Source organism: Furipterus horrens, unplaced genomic scaffold (assembly GCF_987537825.1).
Source record: "Furipterus horrens unplaced genomic scaffold, mFurHor1.1.pri manual_scaffold_17, whole genome shotgun sequence".
Classification (NCBI taxonomy): Eukaryota; Metazoa; Chordata; class Mammalia; order Chiroptera; family Furipteridae; genus Furipterus; species Furipterus horrens.
In genome coordinates, this window is record NW_028327187.1 from 22,450,789 (window position 1) to 22,472,767 (window position 21,979).

Here is a 21,979-nt window from a genome sequence, read left to right on the forward strand (position 1 = left end):
TGTTGATTTTTAATTGATAAAACAAACTTGCTTTCCTGGGGTAAATTCATTTAATTTTAGTGTGTTAGCCTTTTAATACACTGCTACATTAGGCAAATGAATAAATATTTTGTGGCATATTTGTTCAATAGAATTCAATGGAATATTTGAAGCCAACTGGACAGTCATACATCTATCACCCCTGAGAGGGCAGGGGCAGTGTATACCTTGCTCACTTTTGGATCCTAAAGCCCTCCCTAGATATGGCACTGAGTGTATGACTCAGGGGACAATTTGAAAACATTGTTCTGTTGGTGGGAATGTGGTAAAGGTGGGTGGATCCCATCTCTGCTGAGAATAGCATTAACTCTAAGGTGTGTTGATTACTTGTCTGTGCCAAGCACTGGGCTTGGGACCCTAAGGGCATTCTTGGCATTTAATCCTCAAAAAATTTCCGCTGCACCATCAAGTGCATTTTACATCTGAGCCAGGGAGACACAACCAGGGAGGAAAAGGCAGAGGGCCAGTCTCATCCAGACCATGAGCCCGGCAGCCATTCCTGGTCTCTGTGCTCCCACCCCTGAGCCACCTCTTCCCACAGGAGTAAATTCACAGTGTGCTCAGGATGGCCCTTTGGAGGACAATCCTCTTTTGCCAGAATCCTCCTCCCAGCATGGACCTGGCCTTCCAGGTGCCAGCATGTCCCTGCAGCTGCTCTGCCAGTGGAGTTTGAACCCATGCAGAGGTGGCTGCATCTTAGCAAAGTTGACCATGGAACACTGCTGCTTAGCCCCTTTTTCTCCCCCTTCCTTCCTAGTAGGGGTAGGATGGTGGTCTGGAGCCTGCCCAAGAAGATGTCAGGGCGGCCTGGGGAAGCCACGGGCTGTGAGAGGAGTGAATTAGAGTGTAATGGAAAGGCTGCCCAGCAGGGCCAGAGTATACTCATACACCGGAGGGCTGCGCAAATAAGCACATGTACTGAGGACACTGGGAGGTCAGGTTCTCCTGCCAGAAGGCACTACACACATGGAAAGGTGAAGAGTGACAATTCTGGCATGCCTCCCGTGTTCTTGCACTGGCACTGGAGGTATTGCTGTAGTCTCATGGTTTTCAGTAGGCATGGACATAAGATCTTGGCTTTGAACACTATATTCTCCAATAAGAAAGACAAGGAATCCTTGGATAAATGACTGAATAAATAGCATTTTCAGTTTCCAAGAAAACAAATCAAAGAGCCATGCATTAAGCCTACAACAAGAGGCTGTTTATACTGATAAACTATTTCTATTAGGAAGATATACAGTCAAATATTTATGCATCTGACAGCATCAGTGAACATGGAAAGCAAGGAGAGAGTGAATAAACAGGCAGACCTGTCCAGATTGGGGGGGGGTGGTTAATAAGCTAGGGAACTTACCTTCAGGGCTTGTCTTGAGTGGCTCCAAGAGTCTTTAAGTTTGTATAGGAGCCTTAAGTGTGTTCAGTCACTATACTGTCCAGCTGGTCTCAACACCTGACTCTCCCAAGGCTCGTCCTTGAAAAGGCTCTGGCTGTGGGAATGGTGGGCAGAACGCACATTCCAAGGACAGAGGTGGGAGTAAGAAGACTCTGATTATCCAGGTCCAGCTCAAGGGTTAACTTGTGGTCACATCCTCTCACTGACTTCCTTCAACAGATGGCTGTGGGATTAGAATGAGATGATGGCAGCACACCAACAGTGCAGTGCCCAGAGCTCCACAGGGTCTCATTGCATGTCAGTTCCCTTCATTTAGTTTGCTCTCCTTAGGGCGACAAGGTCTGAGGGCAAATGCTGTACAGACATCATCCCCTTGAATGCTCTCAACCACCCTGAAGCTTTCTTGCTAGAAGTGCATGAGTGCACGTGGCTGGCCTGGCCACACAGCAGTTGGTGGAGGAGCTGGGCTCAGGGGGCAGGTCACCACCAGAAGAGGGCGTGCCTGCTTGCCTTCCTCCCTAGCCAGGAAGGGAGGTCCTCCCTCATCAGAGGGCCTTGGAGCTCTGGTCTGATCCTCTCTCATCTGAGTTGTGCCAGGCTACAGGATTCCTGGAGCAGGTGTGAGACTCTCAGGGACGGGACAGGACCATCTGGGCAATGGGGAGGGAAGCTCAGGGCACTGGCAGGGACTTGGGTCTATCCCTCCTGTGGTGGCAGATGTTGGGTCTCTTCTGTGCTTTGACCCCTGGGGAGCTCTTGCCGACAGGTGAGGAGTACACCCAGGGCCCTTACCCAGACTTTGCTCCTCAGTGTGACCACAATCCTGCGTCCTCAGGACAGCTCCCTCCAGGGGCCTGTGGTCCTGCTTTGCTCTATCCTGGCCACTGCCCTTTTCCCCAGTCCTCCCTGCCTCACCCTCTGCCCACCTGCCACCCTCACCCCTCAAGCAGCCTCAGAACCACTGGCCTGGCTTCTCTGGAGAGGCCCTGGGACTGGAGCTCTGATGGGACAGTTAGGGTCTAAGGTTGGGGGGAAGGGAAGCTTCTGTCCCTGTGGTTTTTCTTCTCCAAAACTCTGCATCCACCTGGCCGGCAGACAGGCGATGTGAACCGTGCCACCTGCTGCTGAAGAGGGGCTTCTGGTGAAAGGAAGTGATCTGTGAACAGACGATTTCACCTCACTTCCCCCAGCCCACCCTTGGGGTTCCACTGAATTAAGCACTTTCCAACACCTGGCTCTAATATGAAGACAAGACATAGGTATTGGCTTATTCAAACAAAGGTTGCGAGTGGGACAATTGCCACCTGTGGGGCCAGGCTTATGCTGCTGCTGCCTTCTTCTCACAGGGCAGGGGTGGGGCAGTGGTCCAGGTCAAGTGGAGTTTCCTCACCTCCTGAAGAGGCCCCACCCACTTACAGCCCTCTGGTGGTGCTCTCTGGCCCCTCTGTCCTCCGATGCTATTGCACCGCACCAGAAACAGGAGGCCTCCAGTTTTACTTATTTTATTGAACTTAAGGACTTTCTTTTTTAACTTAGACAACGAGATTTGATGACACCAGAGACAAGAACATTTCTTTGACCGGTACAGAGTTGACACACGTGGAAAATTGAAAGTCATCTTACTCAGGTTTGTGTCCCTGATTCTGTAGAAGGTCCGCTGCCTGGAAAACAGACTGCAAATAAGTAAAGTGCACTGAGAGCCCTCCAAGCAGCCAGGGCCCAGTGGGGTCGGGAGAGTGGGAAAGCAGAAGCAGCTCACGACTCAAGGCCAAAATGGTAAGAAAAACGGTGGCAGGAACACAGGCTGAGGACCAGCCCCTGGCCCCTCCCCCAGCCATTCCCTTAGAGCAGACACAGCCAAAGCCAGAACCACAGAGCCTCTGTATGGGGTGGAGCTTCTCAGCAGGGGAGCGGGGCTGTGAGGCCAGGGGTCCTTGAGGCTCACACACACATTTCTCCTTGTGGGACAGAAGCGCACAGGCAGTGAGCCCCCTCCCTCGTGCCATTCTCAGGCCTTCGTCCTCCCTGGTTGGCCTAGGAAGGGGATGCAGCTGGGGATCCACTCACCCAGAGAGTGAGACCTAGGCTTGAAAGGGGCTTATTTGTGTGCCTTCCCCAAGAAGGCCCCTGGTCCTCCTCCCACCTTTTACAGCCCCTGTTGCTCTCCGTTCTCTGAGGCTGTCCCCGGAGATCTATGGATGGAGTCAGCAGGCTGGCAGGCTCCCAGAAGAGGTCCTGGGAGAACAGGGCTGGAATGGAGGGGCGGTAATCAGGAACAGGGGCTCCCAGGAGACTTGGCACAAGGAAGGAAGCCACCAGGCCCTGTCCATGACAGACTGCTAGGGGCAGGTGGGAGCCTTGGTCCAACCTCAGTCCCCAGTCCCTGGGGTGAGCCAGGAGGGGTAATTCACCCAGGACCCAGACGCTAGCTGGGCAGCTGAGTGGGGCAGATGCTGTGAGATCAGGCCACTCAGTCCCTGCAGCTGACCCCACTGCTATAATTTTTCAGTCCCAGGATCTCTGAGTACTTGGGCCCAAAGTAACCAGTGTCATAGCAGATGTGGGACCGGGGGTGGGTGGTGAGGGCCAGGGTCTCTCCTGGCTGCCCTCTGGGAGGCTCCTGCCCATGCTGGTACACCAGTCAGTAGCACACTCCTGGCCACCAAGACCAATCCAAGTCCATGTGGAGGAGTCTCCTGTGATCCTGGGAATCGGGAAGCCGAGCCTGGGGACAGAGAGGTGGGGTCATGCATGGTTCCCAGTCCCCTTCCACCCCCAGTTTATCTTTTTACCCTTCTGGTCACATCATGTCCCCAGGAGCCACCCCTCCTCCCCCACCCAAACTGAGAGGTTGTGTCCAACTGTTGAGGAGCCCTTGGTCAAGCCTGGGATGGGGGTAGAAAGGCCTGGCTCTGTGGGCGAGGCCCTCAGCTACCCATGGGATCCTGGGACTCATCTCTCTTGCCCATGTCAGCTTAGACTATCCTCCTGGTGACTTCCAATACCACCCAAGGAAAGCTGGTTGCCCACATTTTTCCTACCGTGAACCTCTCTCTCCCTAGGTCCCCTGGTAGCTATGTGATTCTCCTGCTCCATTCCACCATGCCACATCTTCCAGGGGACTGGGGAGCGGGTGGGGAAGTGCAGGCCTAAGGGAAGATTTAGCTCAGCCACTCCTTATCTGTGTGACAAGGGCAAATCTGGCCCCCCAGAACCCCAGGTTCCACTGTTATCAGGTAGAGAGAACAGAAGTCCCTTGTGGTGTTGGTAGGAGATCTCAGTGCCCAAGTGACACGGTCCTGTCCTTGCCCATGCTGGAACCAGACCACTGCATTAGCCCACCTGTTGGGACTTCTTCCTGGAAGGTCCTTCATCTCCTCCTCAGCCAGGCCCTTCACTCAGGTACTACCGGGGAGCTCTAGAGCCAAGGAGGGCCCTTGGGCACAGGTTTGACTCTTGATGAGGCCAGAGAAGGGGTGAGTCACCAGTTACAAACACTGGTTCCTGAAAGAAAGAATTGGAAACCTGAGAGTCGCTTCCCCACCCAGAGAGGTCCCGGGTTCTCCAAGTGTTGCCTCCTCTCCAAGCCCCTTCTTCATTTGCTCCCCTCACCCTAGCCTGCGAACTGCCCTCTGCTCAAGGAAATCCCATTTTCCCAGATCCTTTGGGTTCACAGGGCTCTCCTGGAGGTCGTCTGCACCAAAGGATGGCATTCTGTGGCACAGGGAGGGCTGTAGATCGCAGACGAGCAAAATTGGGGGTGGTAGCTGGGAAGAAAAGCATCTTTCCACACTTCCCTGTCTCCAAATGACCCTCAGAGAGGAAGGAGGAGAACAAAAGTGATATCAATAGCCTTTTGGGAGGCAGAGAGCAGTCCCCTGGCCCTGAAGACCCAGTACAGGGAGCTGCAGAGCCCTGGGATCCGAGGGCTGAGGAGGGCACAGACCTGGGGCTTCGGGCTGCCTACCCAGGGGTTGGAGAAGTGTGGCGGCATCTTTTCTCCTCTAGGGCCTTCCTGTGGGCCACCCCAGCCCATTTCCCTCCTTTCCCTCTGGCTCAGGCGACAGTTCCTGTGCCTCTGGGGATAGGGGGGCAGGAACTGTGCTGTGGGTGGGAGGGGACACCCAGGTCTCCATCGGTGGTGGGCTGCAACGCTGAGATGCGGGATGCTTAAGCTACAGCCGCCCCTCACCCCCGTTTTGGAACCATGAGGAGGGACTCCGAAGAGCCTGAGGCTGCCCTGCATGCCTCCGCTGGGCTCTGCAGCTTTCTGGGCTGGCTTCCGCGGGTGCCTTCCATATTTCGTCCAAATCCCCAAGGGACCTGGACGTCTAAATGTTATGGCAACCGCCTCCCTCCAGCCAGCAGGTCCAACCTTTCTCTGACTGCCTACCTTTACAGTCAGGCGGCTCAAAGCAAGGTCCTGCAGCAGCATTTCTTTTTTCTGCTTTCCCCCTTCTGTCAATGTGAGGCAACAGGTCTGCTGTACTCCGGCAATTTTCTCGAACCCGAAGGAAAGGCCCCGTTTTGTGAGTTCGTGTGCTACCCAGCACTGGCCGCGACGCGTGTGCGCAGCTCACGGCTGGCTCGGGGGTTCGGTGGCCTCGGTGGCTCAGTGGCCAGCATCCTCTCGTGGAGCTCTAGAGTCCAAGGGCCCGGGCTGCCCCACCTCCATGCCGCGTCGCGTCCGGGAGATCTGGACCGCCCCGCCGTCCTCCCTGCGGGCGCGCGGGTAGGCAAGCTGGCGCGGGACCCTCCCGCGGCGCTGCTGTGTCCACAGGCGCTCACTCGATCCGCACCTGCAGGCGGACGTTGAGCATCACCGAGGCCACGACGTAGAAATAGGGGAAGTTCATGCGCAGCCGCCAGGCCAGGTCGAAGAAGGTGAGCAGCGTGCGCGTGAGCCCCTTGCAGAAGGCGCAGTAAGAGCCACGGGCCGCTGCAGAGCGCGACAGCCGCACCGCCAGGCCCGACAGGGTCGCCGCCGCCGCCGCTGCAGACAGAGCTGCAGACACCGCCATGGGCCTGGCAGACTCGGACCTCGCTGACCCGCTGGAGCACCAGCAGGGGGCAGGTGGACGCGAGGCCTATAGCAACCAGTCAGCCCTGAGCGCCCCCCTGCTCGGCCCCGCCTTCAGTCTCCTCCGGGAGTGAGATCTGGCGCCCTTAGCGGCAGCCACTGTCTCTCCTCCATCGCCCACGGACAGCCCAACCTCTTCTCTGGCTTCCTAAACGGTAGCCACCAGCGTAGCTCCGCCCCTGCCATAGCCACCCTTCTTGCCCGGCGACACAGAGCTGCTGCAGCTGATATAGCCTGAATCTAGACACCTGCCCAGTGGGCAAGCCCAGGCTTCTAAGGGCAGAGCCTGAGGGTCTGGGCCGATTGGAAGGCGGTGCTCGCCAGGGATGACTTTTGTGGAAAGCCTAGAGCGGAGCGAAGGGCCCAAGTTCTGGACTGGTACACAGATGTACAGAAAGCCCACTCAAAATTCTCTGCCCATTCACACCATTCCCCGCTGTTTCCACAGAAAATCCAGCCACTTAATCCATTATACCTTTCTTTAATTCGCATTTCTCTGGTACCAAAGCACTATGGAGTTTCACCAAACCCACAAAATATTATCAACAAATACGTATTTTTCTTTATTTGTGACTTGTCCCGTTGCCCTTACTGTTCACCCTATAGTGATTTCTAAGAACTCCTCTTGGTCTATCTTTGCCCTGGATACTGCAGAAGGTCTTCTCAGGTTTTCATTTGCCCTTTTCATGGACTCTTTCTTGCTAGTCCTGTGGACAAAAAGGGGCCACATATTAAACCTGACAAGCTCATGGGAGGCCTGCATGGTGGCCTTACAAACTCAGACACCTAAAGTAACCACATAGGATGGTTTGAAATTTTTTTTAAAAATCTAACTAAAAGCTTATCCTGGCAGGAAGTCATGTCTTAGCGCAGTAGTCTTCCCTAACAAAGGTCAATCTTTACCTTAACTGAGCCTGTCTTTGCACCTGGGATAACATATCTGATAACATGCCCTTTTGGTGGCCCCTCAAAGCACAGGTAATTGTTATTGTTATCATGTTAGTTGTTGAATGTTAACTATCCTGTACCCACCTATGTAAAAGAAGTATGTGTTTATCATTTTACTCTTTATCCAATCCCAAGACGTTTCCATGCTTTGCTTTCTACCTGCCTCCTAATCTATCACCAATAGATTTTGAGCAACACCAATGGATTTACACTTCCTCTTGATTGTATTGTATAAAATAAGGTGTAAAAACTGCCATTTTCTGGAGCAGTTTCTCAATCTATTGAGATTTTGCTTCCCGGCAATTGTCATCAGTTTGGCTCAAATAAACTCATAAAAATTCTAACGGTTTAGATGTTTTTTTTACTGGACAATGGGCTTAAAAGCTCTATCATGGTTTTATCTAATTTTTATTCTAAACCAAATCCAACCCAAACTCAATAATGTTTTCAAGAATATTGAAATGCTTACACTTCGTTATAGTTACGACTTTAACATCTGTCTGCAAAAAGTAAATTTTTGAAGACCTCATCCTGGTTTTCAGGAGGAGGGCTGGCTTGAGTATTAAGGTCCTCTCAAAATGTCTGTTCACTGTCACATGTGAATTTCACTATGGCATCCATGTAACTGTTTACAGAACCCAGCAGATTCATATACTGAATTGAGCAATTGTCCTGCCTACATGGTCAAGGAAAAACAGCGAGTTTCAAAGACACTAGATTACTGTGTGACATCGTGATTTTATCAACAACATATCCATGCATTGGTATGAATGCATAAAAAATACCAGGGCAGATATATCAAATTACTCAAAACATTTTTTACTCACCATGTATATGTATGTATATCCACATGTATGTAAGTATTACTTGTGTAATACAATGAAAAAAATAATTATTTGAAAAGGGGGCCACAGAAATATATACTTGAGCCAGATAGAAACCTTTTGTTCCAGACTGGATCCAACCTCACTTATTTGCAGAGCCTGTTTCCTCCAATCATTTCTGAAACCTCTCCTTGGCCTTATCTCATTTATTTTTAACATTCTATTTTGAAATAATTATAGACAGGAAGTTGCAAAAATAACAAAAAAAGACCTTGTGTCTTTCAACCAACTTCCCCAATGGTGACATTTTCTATAAATGCAGTATAATATCAAAACCCAGAAATTTACATTGGTACATTACTATTAACTACACCACAGGTTTTTTTTTCTAACCTGGATTAATTTGTGTGTACACACATGTATTGCTCTAGCAATTTTTTCCCATGTCAAGATTTGCGTAAACACCACTACAATCAAGATACAAAAACATTCCATCACGAAAAAAGAACTCTTTGGGGCTATCTCTTTGTTCTCACTCAGCCATCTATTTCATTTTCTTTGCGGTGTCTGTATGAGGTAGTTTGTGCTTAATTTTGGTTTTCACGTGTTTGTTGTTAGTATATAGAACTGCAATTGATTATTAATTAAACTTTTTATTTTGAGATAATTGTAGATTTACGTGTGGTTATAAGAAAAAATACAGAGAGATCCAATGTATTTTTTACCCAGTTCCTCACAACAGTATTATCTTTCAGAACTATAGTACATTATCAACATCAGAATATTGATATAATGCACCTATTTTGTTTGGATTTCCCGAGTTTACTTGTTCTTGTGTGTGTATGCATGCAGGTGTGTGTATTTATATGAAATTTTATCACATGCATAGGTTCATGTATCTACCACCACAGTCAAAATACAGAATAGTTCCATCACCATAAAGATTCCTCATGTTGTTTTCAGAAAGAGTACCTGAAAAGTCCAGTACCTGCGCAGCCTATCCTGACCTGACCACATTTGCAGCGGGGTTAGAATGAGTCAGTGAAGCCAGGTGGCGCCATCCCGCACCCACTCTTGCAGCCCCCATGCCCACAGTGCTCAGCAGGATTCACTTCTTCCATTTCTAAGGGTCATTTGTGAGACCACCTGGGTCGGTTTGGTCTATACGGCTTTTGTCTTCTTGGGAGGCCAAGCACAAAAAAACTCCCTTCTCCAGTGTGTGCAGACATTAGGGGCGGCCCTCCCCGGAAGGCAGCTGGCAGACACTGGGTCAGGCTGTGGGTTCACTGTTCCACAGCGCATTCGTGGGGGACAGCTGCATTGTCGTTCTGATGGCCCTCCTCCCTCCAGGGGTCATAGAGGGATCAATAAAACTAAGGGGGTGCACGAAGCTGGAAAGAGCCCTGTAGCCATCAGCAGCTCCCCTGAGTACCCAGGGATCTGTGGTCCCCAGGTTTGGGGGTCACCTGAGTGGACCTCATTAACTTCCTGGCTATATGCTTGTCCTGGGGCATCTCACACCCCTGCAGGTACCCGCTCCCCAGTCCTGGGTTCCTGCTGCGTGGGGGCCCCCCAGCCCAAGCCCCAGGTCTTCTGTCTCCTTGTGACATTTGGATGGTTGAGGCCCGAACTGATGCCACTGTCCCATCCCAGAAAAGCCCACAACCTCCCGCCATGGGGGCTGCCAGAGGCCCTGGGTCAGAGGCCAGAAGAAGGCACACATGTGCTTGCATTTCCAGACTCAATCCCGAGGGCACACTCCTGCCACCCCACCCTCCCCACCCTCCAAACGCCAGTGCTGGGACTTGCAGACTCACTTGCTCCAAAAGGACAAGGAGAGGTGCAGGGAGGCTGCAGGATGGCTCAGCTGGGAGGCCTGGGGGCCTCCCTCACAAGACAACAGCTGTAAGAGAAAAATCCTGTACTAATTAGCAAGATCTTAATTAAATAGCTTATTTGATTTGCAAAAAAAAAAAAAAGATTCCTCATGTTGCCTTTTTTTCTGACCACACCCATTTCCATTCTTTTCTCCTTTCTTAATACCTGGCAACTGTCAAAACATGGTAGCTAGAATGTCCACCTGGACTTTTGATATATGCAAATCAACCATATGCAAGTCAACCTGGTCCTAGCTTGTTCCCAGAGGAAATGCTGATGGGCTTAGCCCATTCCCAGAGGAAATGTTAATGGACCTAGCCTGATATGTTAACTAACCTGGTAGGAGAGGGGGAAGGAGAAACAATGAGATGTAAATGACTTACTGAGTCTGTTGATCAGCAAACTCATCCTCACTCAATTGTGTGGTTGACAAGTATAAAAAAGGTGCCCGCAGAAGTGTGGGTGGGACTCCTACGGGCCCACAAGGAGGATCAGGAGTCCCCATTCCCTATTTCCCATCTCCATTCCCCATTCCCCTTTCTCCTATGGGCTCTTGAGTCTGTCCAGGAGTTTCCTCTTCCCTCCACCCACTCTTCCCTCTTTTGGCTCAGTAAACCCATTGCCTGATCCCATCCCACAGTGGTCTCTGGGTGATTTCTCAGAACAAGGCTGCCCTGACAGCAACCACTAATCTGTTGTCTATTTTTGTAAGTTTGTCTTTTCAAGAACGTTACATAAATAGAATCATACACTGTATCCTTTTGGGATTGACTTTTTTCACTGAGCATCATCCTCTGGAGAGTCATCCAAGTTGTTGGGAATGTCAAATATTAATAGTTCATTTATTTTAATTGGTGAGTAGTATTCCTTGGTATCGTTGTTCTACAGTTTGTATACCACTCACCCATGAAGGACATCAGGCTTATTTCCAGTTTCTGGCTATTAGGAATAAAGCTGCTGTAAATATTGGTTTACAGGTCATTGTGTGAACAAAAATTTCCACTAATCTGGGATAAATGCCCAAGGGTGTAATTGCTGGATTGTATATTTTATTTTTTAAGATTCTCACAAACTGTTTTACAGAATGGCTATAATATTATACATTCCCATCAGCAATTTGTAAATATATCCATTTTCTTTGTATCCTCATCAGCATTTGGCATTATTTTTTTTAGCCATTCTGACAGGTATATAGTATTCCCCTAATGGTAATGATGTTGAAATTCTTTGTATGTGTTTATTTTCTACCTCTATATCCTCTTCAGTGAAATGTCTTTTGTCATTTTCTAACTGAACTGTTTTTATTAAGTTTTGTGAGTTCTTTTTATATTCTAGATATGAGTCCTTGGTCAGATATATGGTTTGCAAATATTTTATTCCCAGTCTGTTGCTTATCTTTTCATTTTGTTAACAAGGGATTTCTCAGAGCATAAGTTTTAAATGTTGATGAAGTCCAATTTATTTATGGATCGTGGTTTTGGTATCATACATAAGAACCTTCTATGAACTCTTAGATTTTCTCCTATGTTCTCTTTAAAAATTTTTAAAGATCAATTTTACATTAGTCTGTGGTCCATTTTTAGTTAATTTTTGTGTAAGGTTTAGAAGTTAAAGTCCAGGTTCAATGTTTGACTATGAATGTCCAATTACCAGAGCATAATTTGTTGCAAAGGCTAGCCTTCCTCCTTTAAATTTCTTTTTCATCTTTGTCACATTTGAGCATACTTCTGAGGAGCTATTTTGGCGTCCTCTAATCTATTGCATTGACTTATGTGTCTACCCTTTCTTCAATACCACACTGTCTTGATTACTGTAGCTGTGTTAATATTGGGTAGAATGATTCCTTGCACTATTTTAAAAAATATCTTATTTACTTTTAGAGAGAGGGGAAGGGAGGGAGAAAGAGAAACATTGGTGTGCAAGAGATACATTGAAGAGAGGGGAAGGGAGGGAGAAAGAGAAACATTGGTGTGCAAGAGATACATTGATCGGTTGCCTCTTGCATGCCCCCAACTAGAGACCTGACCTGCAACCCAGGCATGTGTCCTGATGGGAATAGAACCTGCAACCTTTCAGTCCACAGACCTGTGCTCAATCCACTGAGCTACACCAGCCAGGGCTCCTCCCACTATTTGTTTTTCAACATTTCTTTAGCTATTCCAGAGCTTGTGTTTGTCTATTTAATTTTAGAATACAGGTATGTTTGTATATAGGTACAAAATTCTTGCTAGAAATAGTGTTAAACTTGCAGACTAATTTGGAAGATAATTGACATCATTTCTATGTTTAGTCTTCCAATCTATTAACATACTATGCCTTTTAATTTAGATCTCTGATTCATTTCATCAAAATCTGTATAATTTTCTGCATTTAGATGTTGTAAATGTTTAATAAATGTATTCCTAAATATTCATTTTCTTTAAAGCAATTATAAATGATATTGTGTTCTTAGTTTTTGTTTTTATTCTTTTTTGTTTATTTTTATTCATTTTTTTAAAGAGTAGCACTATTTTATTTTATTATCTTATTTAATTATTTATTTATTTTTAGGGAGAGGAGAAGGGAGGGAGAAAGAGAGGAAAGAAACATCAATGTGTGGTTGCCTCTGCGTGCCCCCATCTGGGGACCTGGCCCTCAACCCAGGCGTGCACCCCGACCAGGAATGAAACTGCCGACCCCTTGGTTCTCAGACCAGCACTCAATCCACTGAGCCACACCAGCCAGGGCTTATTTTTGTTTTAGTATATTTTATTGATTCTGTTGTTACAGTAGTCCCAATTTTTTCCCCTTTGCTCCCCTCAGCCCTGTACCTCTCTTCCCTCCAGCTATCCCACCCATCTTAGTTCATCTCCATGGGTCATGCATGTAAGTTCTTTGACTTCACCCTTTCCTATATTATTCTTAACTCTCCCTGTCTATTTTGTACCAACCAATTATGCTTCTTAATCCCTGCACCATTTCCCCATTTCTCCCCCTCCCCCCTCCCAGCTGATAACCCCCAAATGATCCCCATACCTACGATTCTGTTCCTCTTCTGGTTTGCTTAGTTGGATTTTGTTTTTATTTTTTAGATTTAATTGTTGGTATTTGTAAGTTTGTTGCCATTTTAGTGTTCATAGTTTTGATCTTCTTTTTCTTAAATAAGTTCCTTTAATATTTCATATAATAATGGCTCAGTGATGATGAACTCTTTTAGCTTTACCTTGTCTTGGAAGCACTTCATTTACCCTTCCATTCTAAATGATAGCTTTGCTGGATAGACTAGTCTTGGTTGTAGGTCCTTGCTTTTCATGACTTTGAATATTTCTTTCCAGTCCCTTCTTGCCTACAAAGTTTCTTTTGAGAAATCAGCTGAAAGTCTTATAGGCACCCCTTTGTAGGTAAACTCTGCTTTTCTCTTGCTGTTTTTAAGATTCTTTCTTTATCTTGAACCTTTGGCATTTTAATTATGATGTGTCTTGCTGTGGTCCTCCTTGGGTCTAGCCTTTTTGGGACTCTCTGTGTTTCCTGGACTTGTATGTCTATTTCCTTTGCCAAATTTGGGAAGTTTTCCTTCATTATTTTTTCACATAAGCTTCCAATTTCTTGCTCTTCTTCCTCTCCTTCTGGCACCCCTATGGTTCAGATGTTGGCACATTTAAAGTTGTCCCAGAGGTTCCTATGCCTCTCCTCATTTTTTTCAATTCTTGTTTCCTCATTCTGTACTGATTGACTGTTTTTTCTTCCTTATGTTCCAAATCATTGGTTTGAACCCTGGTTTCCTTCCTTTCACCACTGGTTTTGTGTGGATTTTCCTTCGTTTCACTTAGCATAGCCTTGATTTCTTCCTTATGCGTTTGCCATACTCAAGCATATCTGTCAAGCCTGTGAGCGTCTTTATCACCAGTGTTTTGAATTCTGCGTCTCTTAGGTTGGCTCTCTCCTCATCACTTAGTTCTCCCACTGGAACCTTGATCCGTTCCCTCTTTTGGGCCATATTTCCCTGTCTCTTTTTGACAGGATCCTGTGTTTGTTTGCCTCTGTGTCTTAGGTAGAGCTGTCAGTCCTGTTACATTGTAAGGGGAGGAGTCTTAGGTATTCATCAGTATGGGTGACCGGTTTCACCATGTTGTTGGGTTGTGTGTGAGGAAGGGGTCAGAGAGGGAACAATGCCGCTTGCTCAGCACTTGCCCCTTTTTCAGGGACTGGCACCCCTCTAGCTGTTGCCCTGGCCATCCTTCCCAGAGTGGGTGCGTCTGCATACGTTCTAGGACCATGGGAGCCCTATAAACAACAGACTCTACTGAGAGATTGGCAGTTTCTTCCTCCGCTCCAACCTCCACTGGTTTGCACAGTCAGAAGCAATGAGGCTTGATTTTCCCTGATGATGGGACTTGGAGCTGTGCAGTCTGGTCAGGAGCTGGGAACGCTCCCCAGGTGTCCTTTCCTACTTTTTGAAACGTATGACTGCGCTTTCTGCCTGCCTGCCTGCCTGCCTGCCTCTGCCGCTGCTGCCACCACCACACTGTGTCCTCTCCACCCCAGCTCTGCCCCTCCTATCTGTCTGGATGAGTATTTCTTCTTTATTTCTTTGTTTGTTGGACTTCCATGCAGCTCGATTTTGTGGAACTTCTGGTTTTCTCTAGTTTTGAAGTAGTTATATTCCTTCTTAGTTGTGGAGGGAGACCCAGGGAGTCTTACTAGACCTCCATCTTGGTTGGAAGTCCACTGTGTTCTTGGTTTGAGTTTCCACATATTTGTTGTTATTATGTAGGAATTCTATAATTAGAAGTGTGTTGATTATTTTCCACATTTGAAGATTTTCTTGTTATCTTTCTATTATTAATTTCTAGTTTGATTCCATTGTGGTCAGGAACCAAACTCCTGTGCTTTCAATTCTTTTAGATTTTTTAAATTTGTTTTATGGTTTTAAGAAGAACATCCTTCTGGAGTGATTCCAGAGGAAGGTGATGTGGGTAATGAAAGAACTGGATCCATGCCTTGTGATGAATGTTTGAAACATTTGTAGTTTAGAGAACAAAGACTTATAAAGTAGATACGAGGTCTTCTTCAAATACTTGAAGGTCTACTGCGCTGGAGATGGATTAAACTACTATAGCACCATTCTGTGGTTTAGAATTTTGGTCAGTTGCCTGAAACTGTTCTTGACCAACTTAATGAATGGAAAACCCTGAGAAGTAATAAGGTTCCTGTCACTTTCAGTGTCTTAGAACCGCTTGAAAATTGATTATTGGTCAGGGATATTGTTAAGTTTACCATAATGAGGCAATGAAACTAAATGGCCTGAAAGATCCTTTACAATTCCAGGCTCTTTTGCTTCCAAGTTCACTAATATTTATGGTCATTATAAAATTAAGTAATTTTATTTTGTAATTTATTTAGAAAACATGTTTTTATATAAGAAACATGAAACTATGCTTAAAATAAGTAAATCTTTAATATCACATATGCCCTGGATGGGCAGCTCAGTTAGATGGAGCATTGTCCAGTGCATCAAAAGGTTGTGTGTTCGATCCCCAGTCAGGGTACATACCTAGGTTGTGGGTTCAATCCCCGTTAGGGTCCATATGGGAGGCAGCTGATCAATGTTTCTCTCTCTCTCCCCGTTTTTCTTTCTAAAATCAATAAATATATCCTCAGGTGAGGATTAAAAATCTTTTAAAAATCACATAAAAATTTGAGGTGAGGTTCTCATAGGCAGCATAGAGATGATGATGTTTTAAAAAAATCTACCCTGCCAATTTCTGTGTTTTAATTGTTATTATTAAGCCTTTACATTTAAAGTTATTATTCATATGTTAGAGCATAAATTAGCCATTTTATTGTTTCTTGTTTGTTCATTTTGTTTCTCATTACTCTGTTTTCCTTTTTCCCCCCTCACCCAAAGATATGTTTATTGCTTTTAGAGAGAGAGGAAGTGGGGAGAGAGAGAATGAGAGAGAGAGAGAGAGAGAGAGAGAGAGAGAAAGAGAGAGAGAGAGACATTGAAATGAGAAACATCCATTGCTTGCCTCCCCTATGCACCCTGACTGGAATCAAACCCACAATCTAGATATGTGCCCTGACTGGGGATCAAACCCTCAACCTTTTGGTATTCGGGTTGGTGCTCCAACCAACTGAGCCACTTGGGCTGTGTTTTCATTTTTCTTACCTTCCAATAAGATACCTGAGCATTTTTACCTAGTTATAATGTTTCTGAAAATAGCTCTTTGTATAGCTTTTTATCATTTTATATTATTCTATAGTTTTATTGTTTATTTTATAATTTTTAAAATATAATATATATGTGTGCATATCACAGTTTACTGGTGTCAGAGCTTAAACCACTTGGAGTGAAGTAGAGAAACTTTACTTCCATTTAGATCCCTTTGTCCTCCCTTTTAAATACAAGATGGGGATAAAGTATGTTTACAGTTGTTCATATGAAAAATAATACAATAATTAATAAATAATACAAGAATAAACTGTGTTTCATGTACTCACAACTGTAAACCTACTTTTGCCCCACCCTGTATGAATAACTTAAGTATTTCCTCTATGTATATTGAACCCACATCAGATTGATGTTATAGTTTTTGCTTTAACCATAGAACATGATCTTAAAAACTCATGTGAGGAGATGACTATTCTATTCTATTTACTCCAGCTTTAACTCACTCCATCAGTTTGACTTCCTTCCTGAAGTCTCATCCTCCTTGTGTTATAATTTCCTTTCTGGTTAGAGAATTTCCCTTAGCCATTCTTTAAGGGGAGGTCTGCTGGCAGCTGATTCTCTTAGATTTCCTTCACTTGAAAATGTCTATGTTTAAATTCCTCATTAATGAATACCCAAACCTTGCTTAGATTCCTTTCTAATGAGCACTAACTTTTTTGGTCCTGTCAATTTTTCACAAATCTATTGTTTCTTTGTCTAAAACATATAAACAGTTCGCTGCTTCCATCATTTATTTGAGCCTCATTTTGTGTTCTGAGAATCATATTGCAATTTTCCTGTGCATGTGTATTCAAATGATTTTCCTCCTATTAACCTAATATTATTATTTTATTACTAGTCCAGCTATAAGAAGTAAAGAAGGGAAAGGGTGGGAGGAGTTCTTCCTTCCCTCAATAATTGTAAGAGGTCTTTATATATTTTAGATAGCAAACCTATGTGGGATATATGTTTTGCAAATATTTTCTCCTAGTCTATGGCTTGCCTTTTAATTTTCCCAATGTAAGTTTCAAAGACTGGAAGTTTTTAATTTTGGTGAAGTTTATCAGTATTTTCTTTGTGGTTCATGGTTTTTGGTTTTATATAAAAATCTGTGCTTGTCCCAAAGGTAAAGCTTCTCTTATGCTTTATTTTAGAAATCTTGCGGTTTTAGTTTTATTTTGACCTGTTGTCCATTTCAAAATAATTTTTAGTTTTCTTCTAATGGGTTAAAATGGTGGCTTCTGGCTCACAATGCCAGAGAGTAGGGAAATGGAGCTGCAGGAAGTGTCTGCACACAGAGAAAACTTCCCTGCTCCAGCTTTTTAAAAAATGTGTGTGTGGATGACATGATATTAAGAGACAATGTTCATTTCACTTTTCAGACATCTTTATGGAGGCATACAATAATTGGCATACATTACATGAAGCATATTTATGGTGTATAATTTAATAAGTTTTGACATAGGTATACCATCTTGAAACCATCAGCGCGATAAAGTGAATAAATCTATCACCCTCAAGTCTCCTCATGCCCTTTTGTAATTTCTTCCTTCCATACTTTCCTGCCTTTCACACCTAAGCAATTACTGATCTACTTTCTGTCAGGATAGATTCATGGAGGAAGGGTCACTCACCAGGAACTACAATTGTAGAGGGACACAGCCACCGTCAGAGACACACTGATGAGTCAGGGTTGTGGTCAAGAGTAAACACCTTGGCCTCTCGCTTCCCACCTTGGATTTGGTGAAGTTGTTTACCACTGGCCAAACCCAACTTCCAGCCAGAGGGCATGGGAACCCAGGTAATACTGTCTATAAGTGTCAACCTTCTAGAGAATGTAGCATGGAGAGATAATTATATGTGCATAGCATGTACCACAGTCACCTATTTCAGGACCTGTTGAAGAAAAAAGTCCAGTACTAATCAGCCCATGGGTTTGTAACATGAAGATAGTGGAACCAAAACTAATTGTCAAGATCAGGCAGAGAAATAAATGTCTCTCTACATAGTATGAGGTAAAGGAAATTGGCAGGGGGCAGCCCCACTATGTTGTTCCCCGTGCATCATTAAAGATGGTGTTGAAACCCCTTTGCTGGGTCTCTAGAGACAAGAATTACCAGTAGTGGCTAGGTTACTCCTGGGCACTGCTGACTTGCTCCATAGTAAAGACCATATTTTTTTTTTTTCCTCACTTGAGGATATATTTCCATTGCTTTTAGAAAGAAGAAGGGAGAGAGAGAAACACTGATGTGAGAGAGAAGCATTGATTGGTTGCCTCATGTATACACCTGGACCAGGGATCATGCATGCCCAGATCGGGGATCAAATCCACAGCCGAGGTATATGCCCTGTTTGGGAATTGAACCTGCAACCTTTTGGTTACAGGACAATGCTCCAACCAACTGAGACACACCAGCTAGGACGAGACCATATTTCTTAACTTTATTGCAGTGGTCATCTTCATTCTTGTTCTCACACTGCAGTGTAATTATTTAAAGTAGTCATATTTGTGCCTGTTGTCTCACACTCAGTACGTAATTGCCTTCTTCAGCATTCGTCATCACGCTTGTTGTCATACACAGGAAGACACTTATTCCAGTGGTCATCCTCATAGTTATTATCTAACACTGAACATTAATCTTATTCCAGCAGTCATCATCATGCTTATTGTCTCACACTAAACGTTAACCTTATTCCAGTGGTCATCATCATCATCACACTGTCTCACTCTTATCCTTAACCATAACCCATCAGTCATTTTCTTAGTTGTTGTGCACACTGAATGTTATTCTATTTCTATAGTGATCTTCTAGTTTGTTGTCACCCTCTAAGCCTTTACATTACCCAGTAGTCATGTTTATGATTGTTGTGTCACACTGAATTTTAAACTTATGAGGTCTGACTGGAAAAAGTCCAGCCATTGTTAATATAACGAGAATAGTTTGTGCGACATCCACGTAACCTGGCAGCCAAGGAGTGTGGACTGGAATGCACATGCGTGAACAATGATGTCTTCACTGTACTAGCCAGTGGGGGACATTAGATGCGTGTGTACTGTGTGGCTGTTACATTCAAAATGACTGAGCAAGTAGAGCAATGAATCTGCATCCAATTTTGCATTAAGCTTGAACATTCCTCCATGGAAACTGTTTGGATGATTCAGAAGGCCGCAGCTATGGACAACTGGTGATTGGCAGCTTCATCATGACAACGTGCCCACTCATGCATCACATTTCATGCACTTTTTCTGCAAAACATCAAATTACCCAGGTGACTCAACCCCTCTACAGCCCAGATTTAGTGCCCTGTGACTTCTGGCTTTTCCCAAAACTAAAATCACCTTTGAAAGGGAAGAGATTTCAGACCATCGATGAGATTCAGGAAAATATGACGGGGCAGCTAATAGCTATTGGGAGAGCTGTGTGAGGTCCCAAGGTGCATATGTTGAAGGGGAGTGACGTCTCATTGTCCTTTGTACAATGTTTCTTGTATCTTGTATCTTCTTCAGTAAATGTCTCTATTTTTCATATTGTGTGGCTCATATCCTCTGGACATACCTTGTATTTCCCCAGAGGTTTTCTTCCTTCTTGTTGTACACCAAACCTAACCTGATTCAGCAGTCACCTTGATGCTTTTTGTCTCACACTGATGAAAAAATTCACTCTGGCATTCATCGTTTTGCTTATTGTGTTAAACTGAATCATACAGTACTCTTATTCAAGCAGCCATCTAATTGCTTGTGTTGCCCAGTGAACCTTAACCTCATTCCAACATTCATATTCATGATTGTTTCTCACACTGAGAACAGCCTTATTCTGGCAGTCTTCATGTATGGTGTCATCTCACACTGAACCATAACCTTACCTTTCCCAGTGAAAACTTGCCCGTTTTTGTTTCACACAGAACAAGTGGTTGTCTTTGTGCTTGTGGTTTCAAATTGAATCTTAACTTTGCTCCAGTGTGTTGTTTCATGCTTGAACCTAAAATTACTTCATCAGTCATATCTATGTGTTTGTTATCAAACAGTGAACCCTAACTTTATTCCAAGTGTCATCTATGCTTCTTGTCTCACTCTGAACCTTAATATAATTCATCAAAATGTAAATGTGACTGTTTCTGTTTGGTGATTAATATTTTAAATAAATGACCTGTCTGCTTGCCATGGTAAGAAGTCATTTTCCCATCTCCTTTTAGAAAAAAACTACATCACAAATTAACTTAGTGAAGAGTAGTGAAAACAGAATTACATTTAAAACATAATTTAGGAAACAAATGTACTTCTTTTAGATTGATAAGTATGATATATAATTTCTGGTAACAAAAGCCAACAAGAATCAAATACAGACATTTATGTCTTATCATGTTGCATGCATCATAAAGAAAACAAAAATAAGTTTTAACTTTTACAAGAGGTAAATATATACATATAAGTAGGAAAAACTGTTCCTTATTTTTACCCCAAACTATCCAGCTATATTCAGTAACAAAATATTTACTTTTCAAAAGTATATGACAGCTATCAGTAAAAATTTCTCACATTAACAAAAAAATTCATTTTTTACTTTATCACTATATCACGGTTCACTTATCACAGCCTCACTGTATCGCGGGATTTTAAAAAATATTATATTTAATTATTTACCACAAATTTTTTGCTATATCGCGGGATTTTGCGGTACTGTATACATATGTTGTTAAAGTTACGTAGGTTTAAGAGTGTAGAATAAATGTAAGGTTCCTACTTCGCAGGGGGGTCTGAAACATAATACCCGTGATAAATGAGGGAATACTGTATTGTAACAGTTTACATATTAATGACACCTTTTTTAAGTGGAATGATTTAATGTCAAAACCTGTGTTGCTTTACTGTAACTTGAGCAGACTAGCACTGTATTATATCAAACTGCAGCATCCATACTGTATTGCCCTGTGCTAGTCTGATATATGCTCGTTGGTACTGCCTGGTAACAATGTTAGGTGGCACTCCTGGTTCCTCTGATTTTTCTTCTTCTGTCTTGGAAACAGTGGCATATCAGAGGAAAGTTCATTCAGTGCCTTTTTATAAAGGGTCTTCATGAAATTATTTCTCTACATTTATGAGATTCTATTATACATTCTGATTCTCCAGACTCATCTGTCTCTCCAATTTTTGCTACCTGAACATTTGTATTTGTAGCAACTAAATAACTAATGTTTGTGGTGTCTCAATTACTCCCTGGACGTGTAGGGTGTGGCCTGGCAGCAACTACACTAGAGTTACAACTGGGGAGCCACTTCTGGTACCTAATCTAGCTACAGAAGCCTGAGCTAAAGTAATTTGATTTTTGATCAGTCTGAATCTGCATATGAGCAGATATGCTCCCTGTCACAGAATGTTACACAGAATCTGTTCCATCCTGCTGGGATTCAATTGTTTCCATGGTATTTGTCTTAATGTTTTTTTCCTGCCACATTTTCTCATTATTAAGACATTTGTAATCAATGCTTTGCTCCTTCCTGTTTTCCTTCTTCATATCGCCCTCCATAATGTGATTTCTGTAGCGAACCACCCCACTGATTACAGATGGGAGGGGGTGGAGATAAAGAGCCCACCACCCCTTTGGAGCTTTGCCACCACCCAG

The 21,979-nt window shown here is 44.4% G+C and overlaps 1 protein-coding gene and 1 pseudogene across 1 annotated transcript; both read right to left on the reverse strand.

Moving 5' to 3' along the window:
• Positions 1–4,881: 4,881 nt before the first annotated feature.
• On the reverse strand, positions 4,882–6,703 carry LOC149990661 (small integral membrane protein 10-like protein 2A). The gene is made up of 2 exons (XM_090264747.1): positions 5,829–6,703; positions 4,882–4,939 (listed from the first exon to the last, which is right to left on the reverse strand). The coding sequence occupies exon 1, from the start codon at positions 6,454–6,456 to the stop codon at positions 6,220–6,222; it is 237 nt and encodes a 78-aa protein (XP_090120873.1). The 5' UTR covers positions 6,457–6,703; the 3' UTR covers positions 4,882–4,939; positions 5,829–6,219.
• LOC149990662 (uncharacterized) lies at positions 6,664–21,799 on the reverse strand (annotated as a pseudogene).
• Between the last annotated feature and the right edge of the window lie 180 nt (positions 21,800–21,979).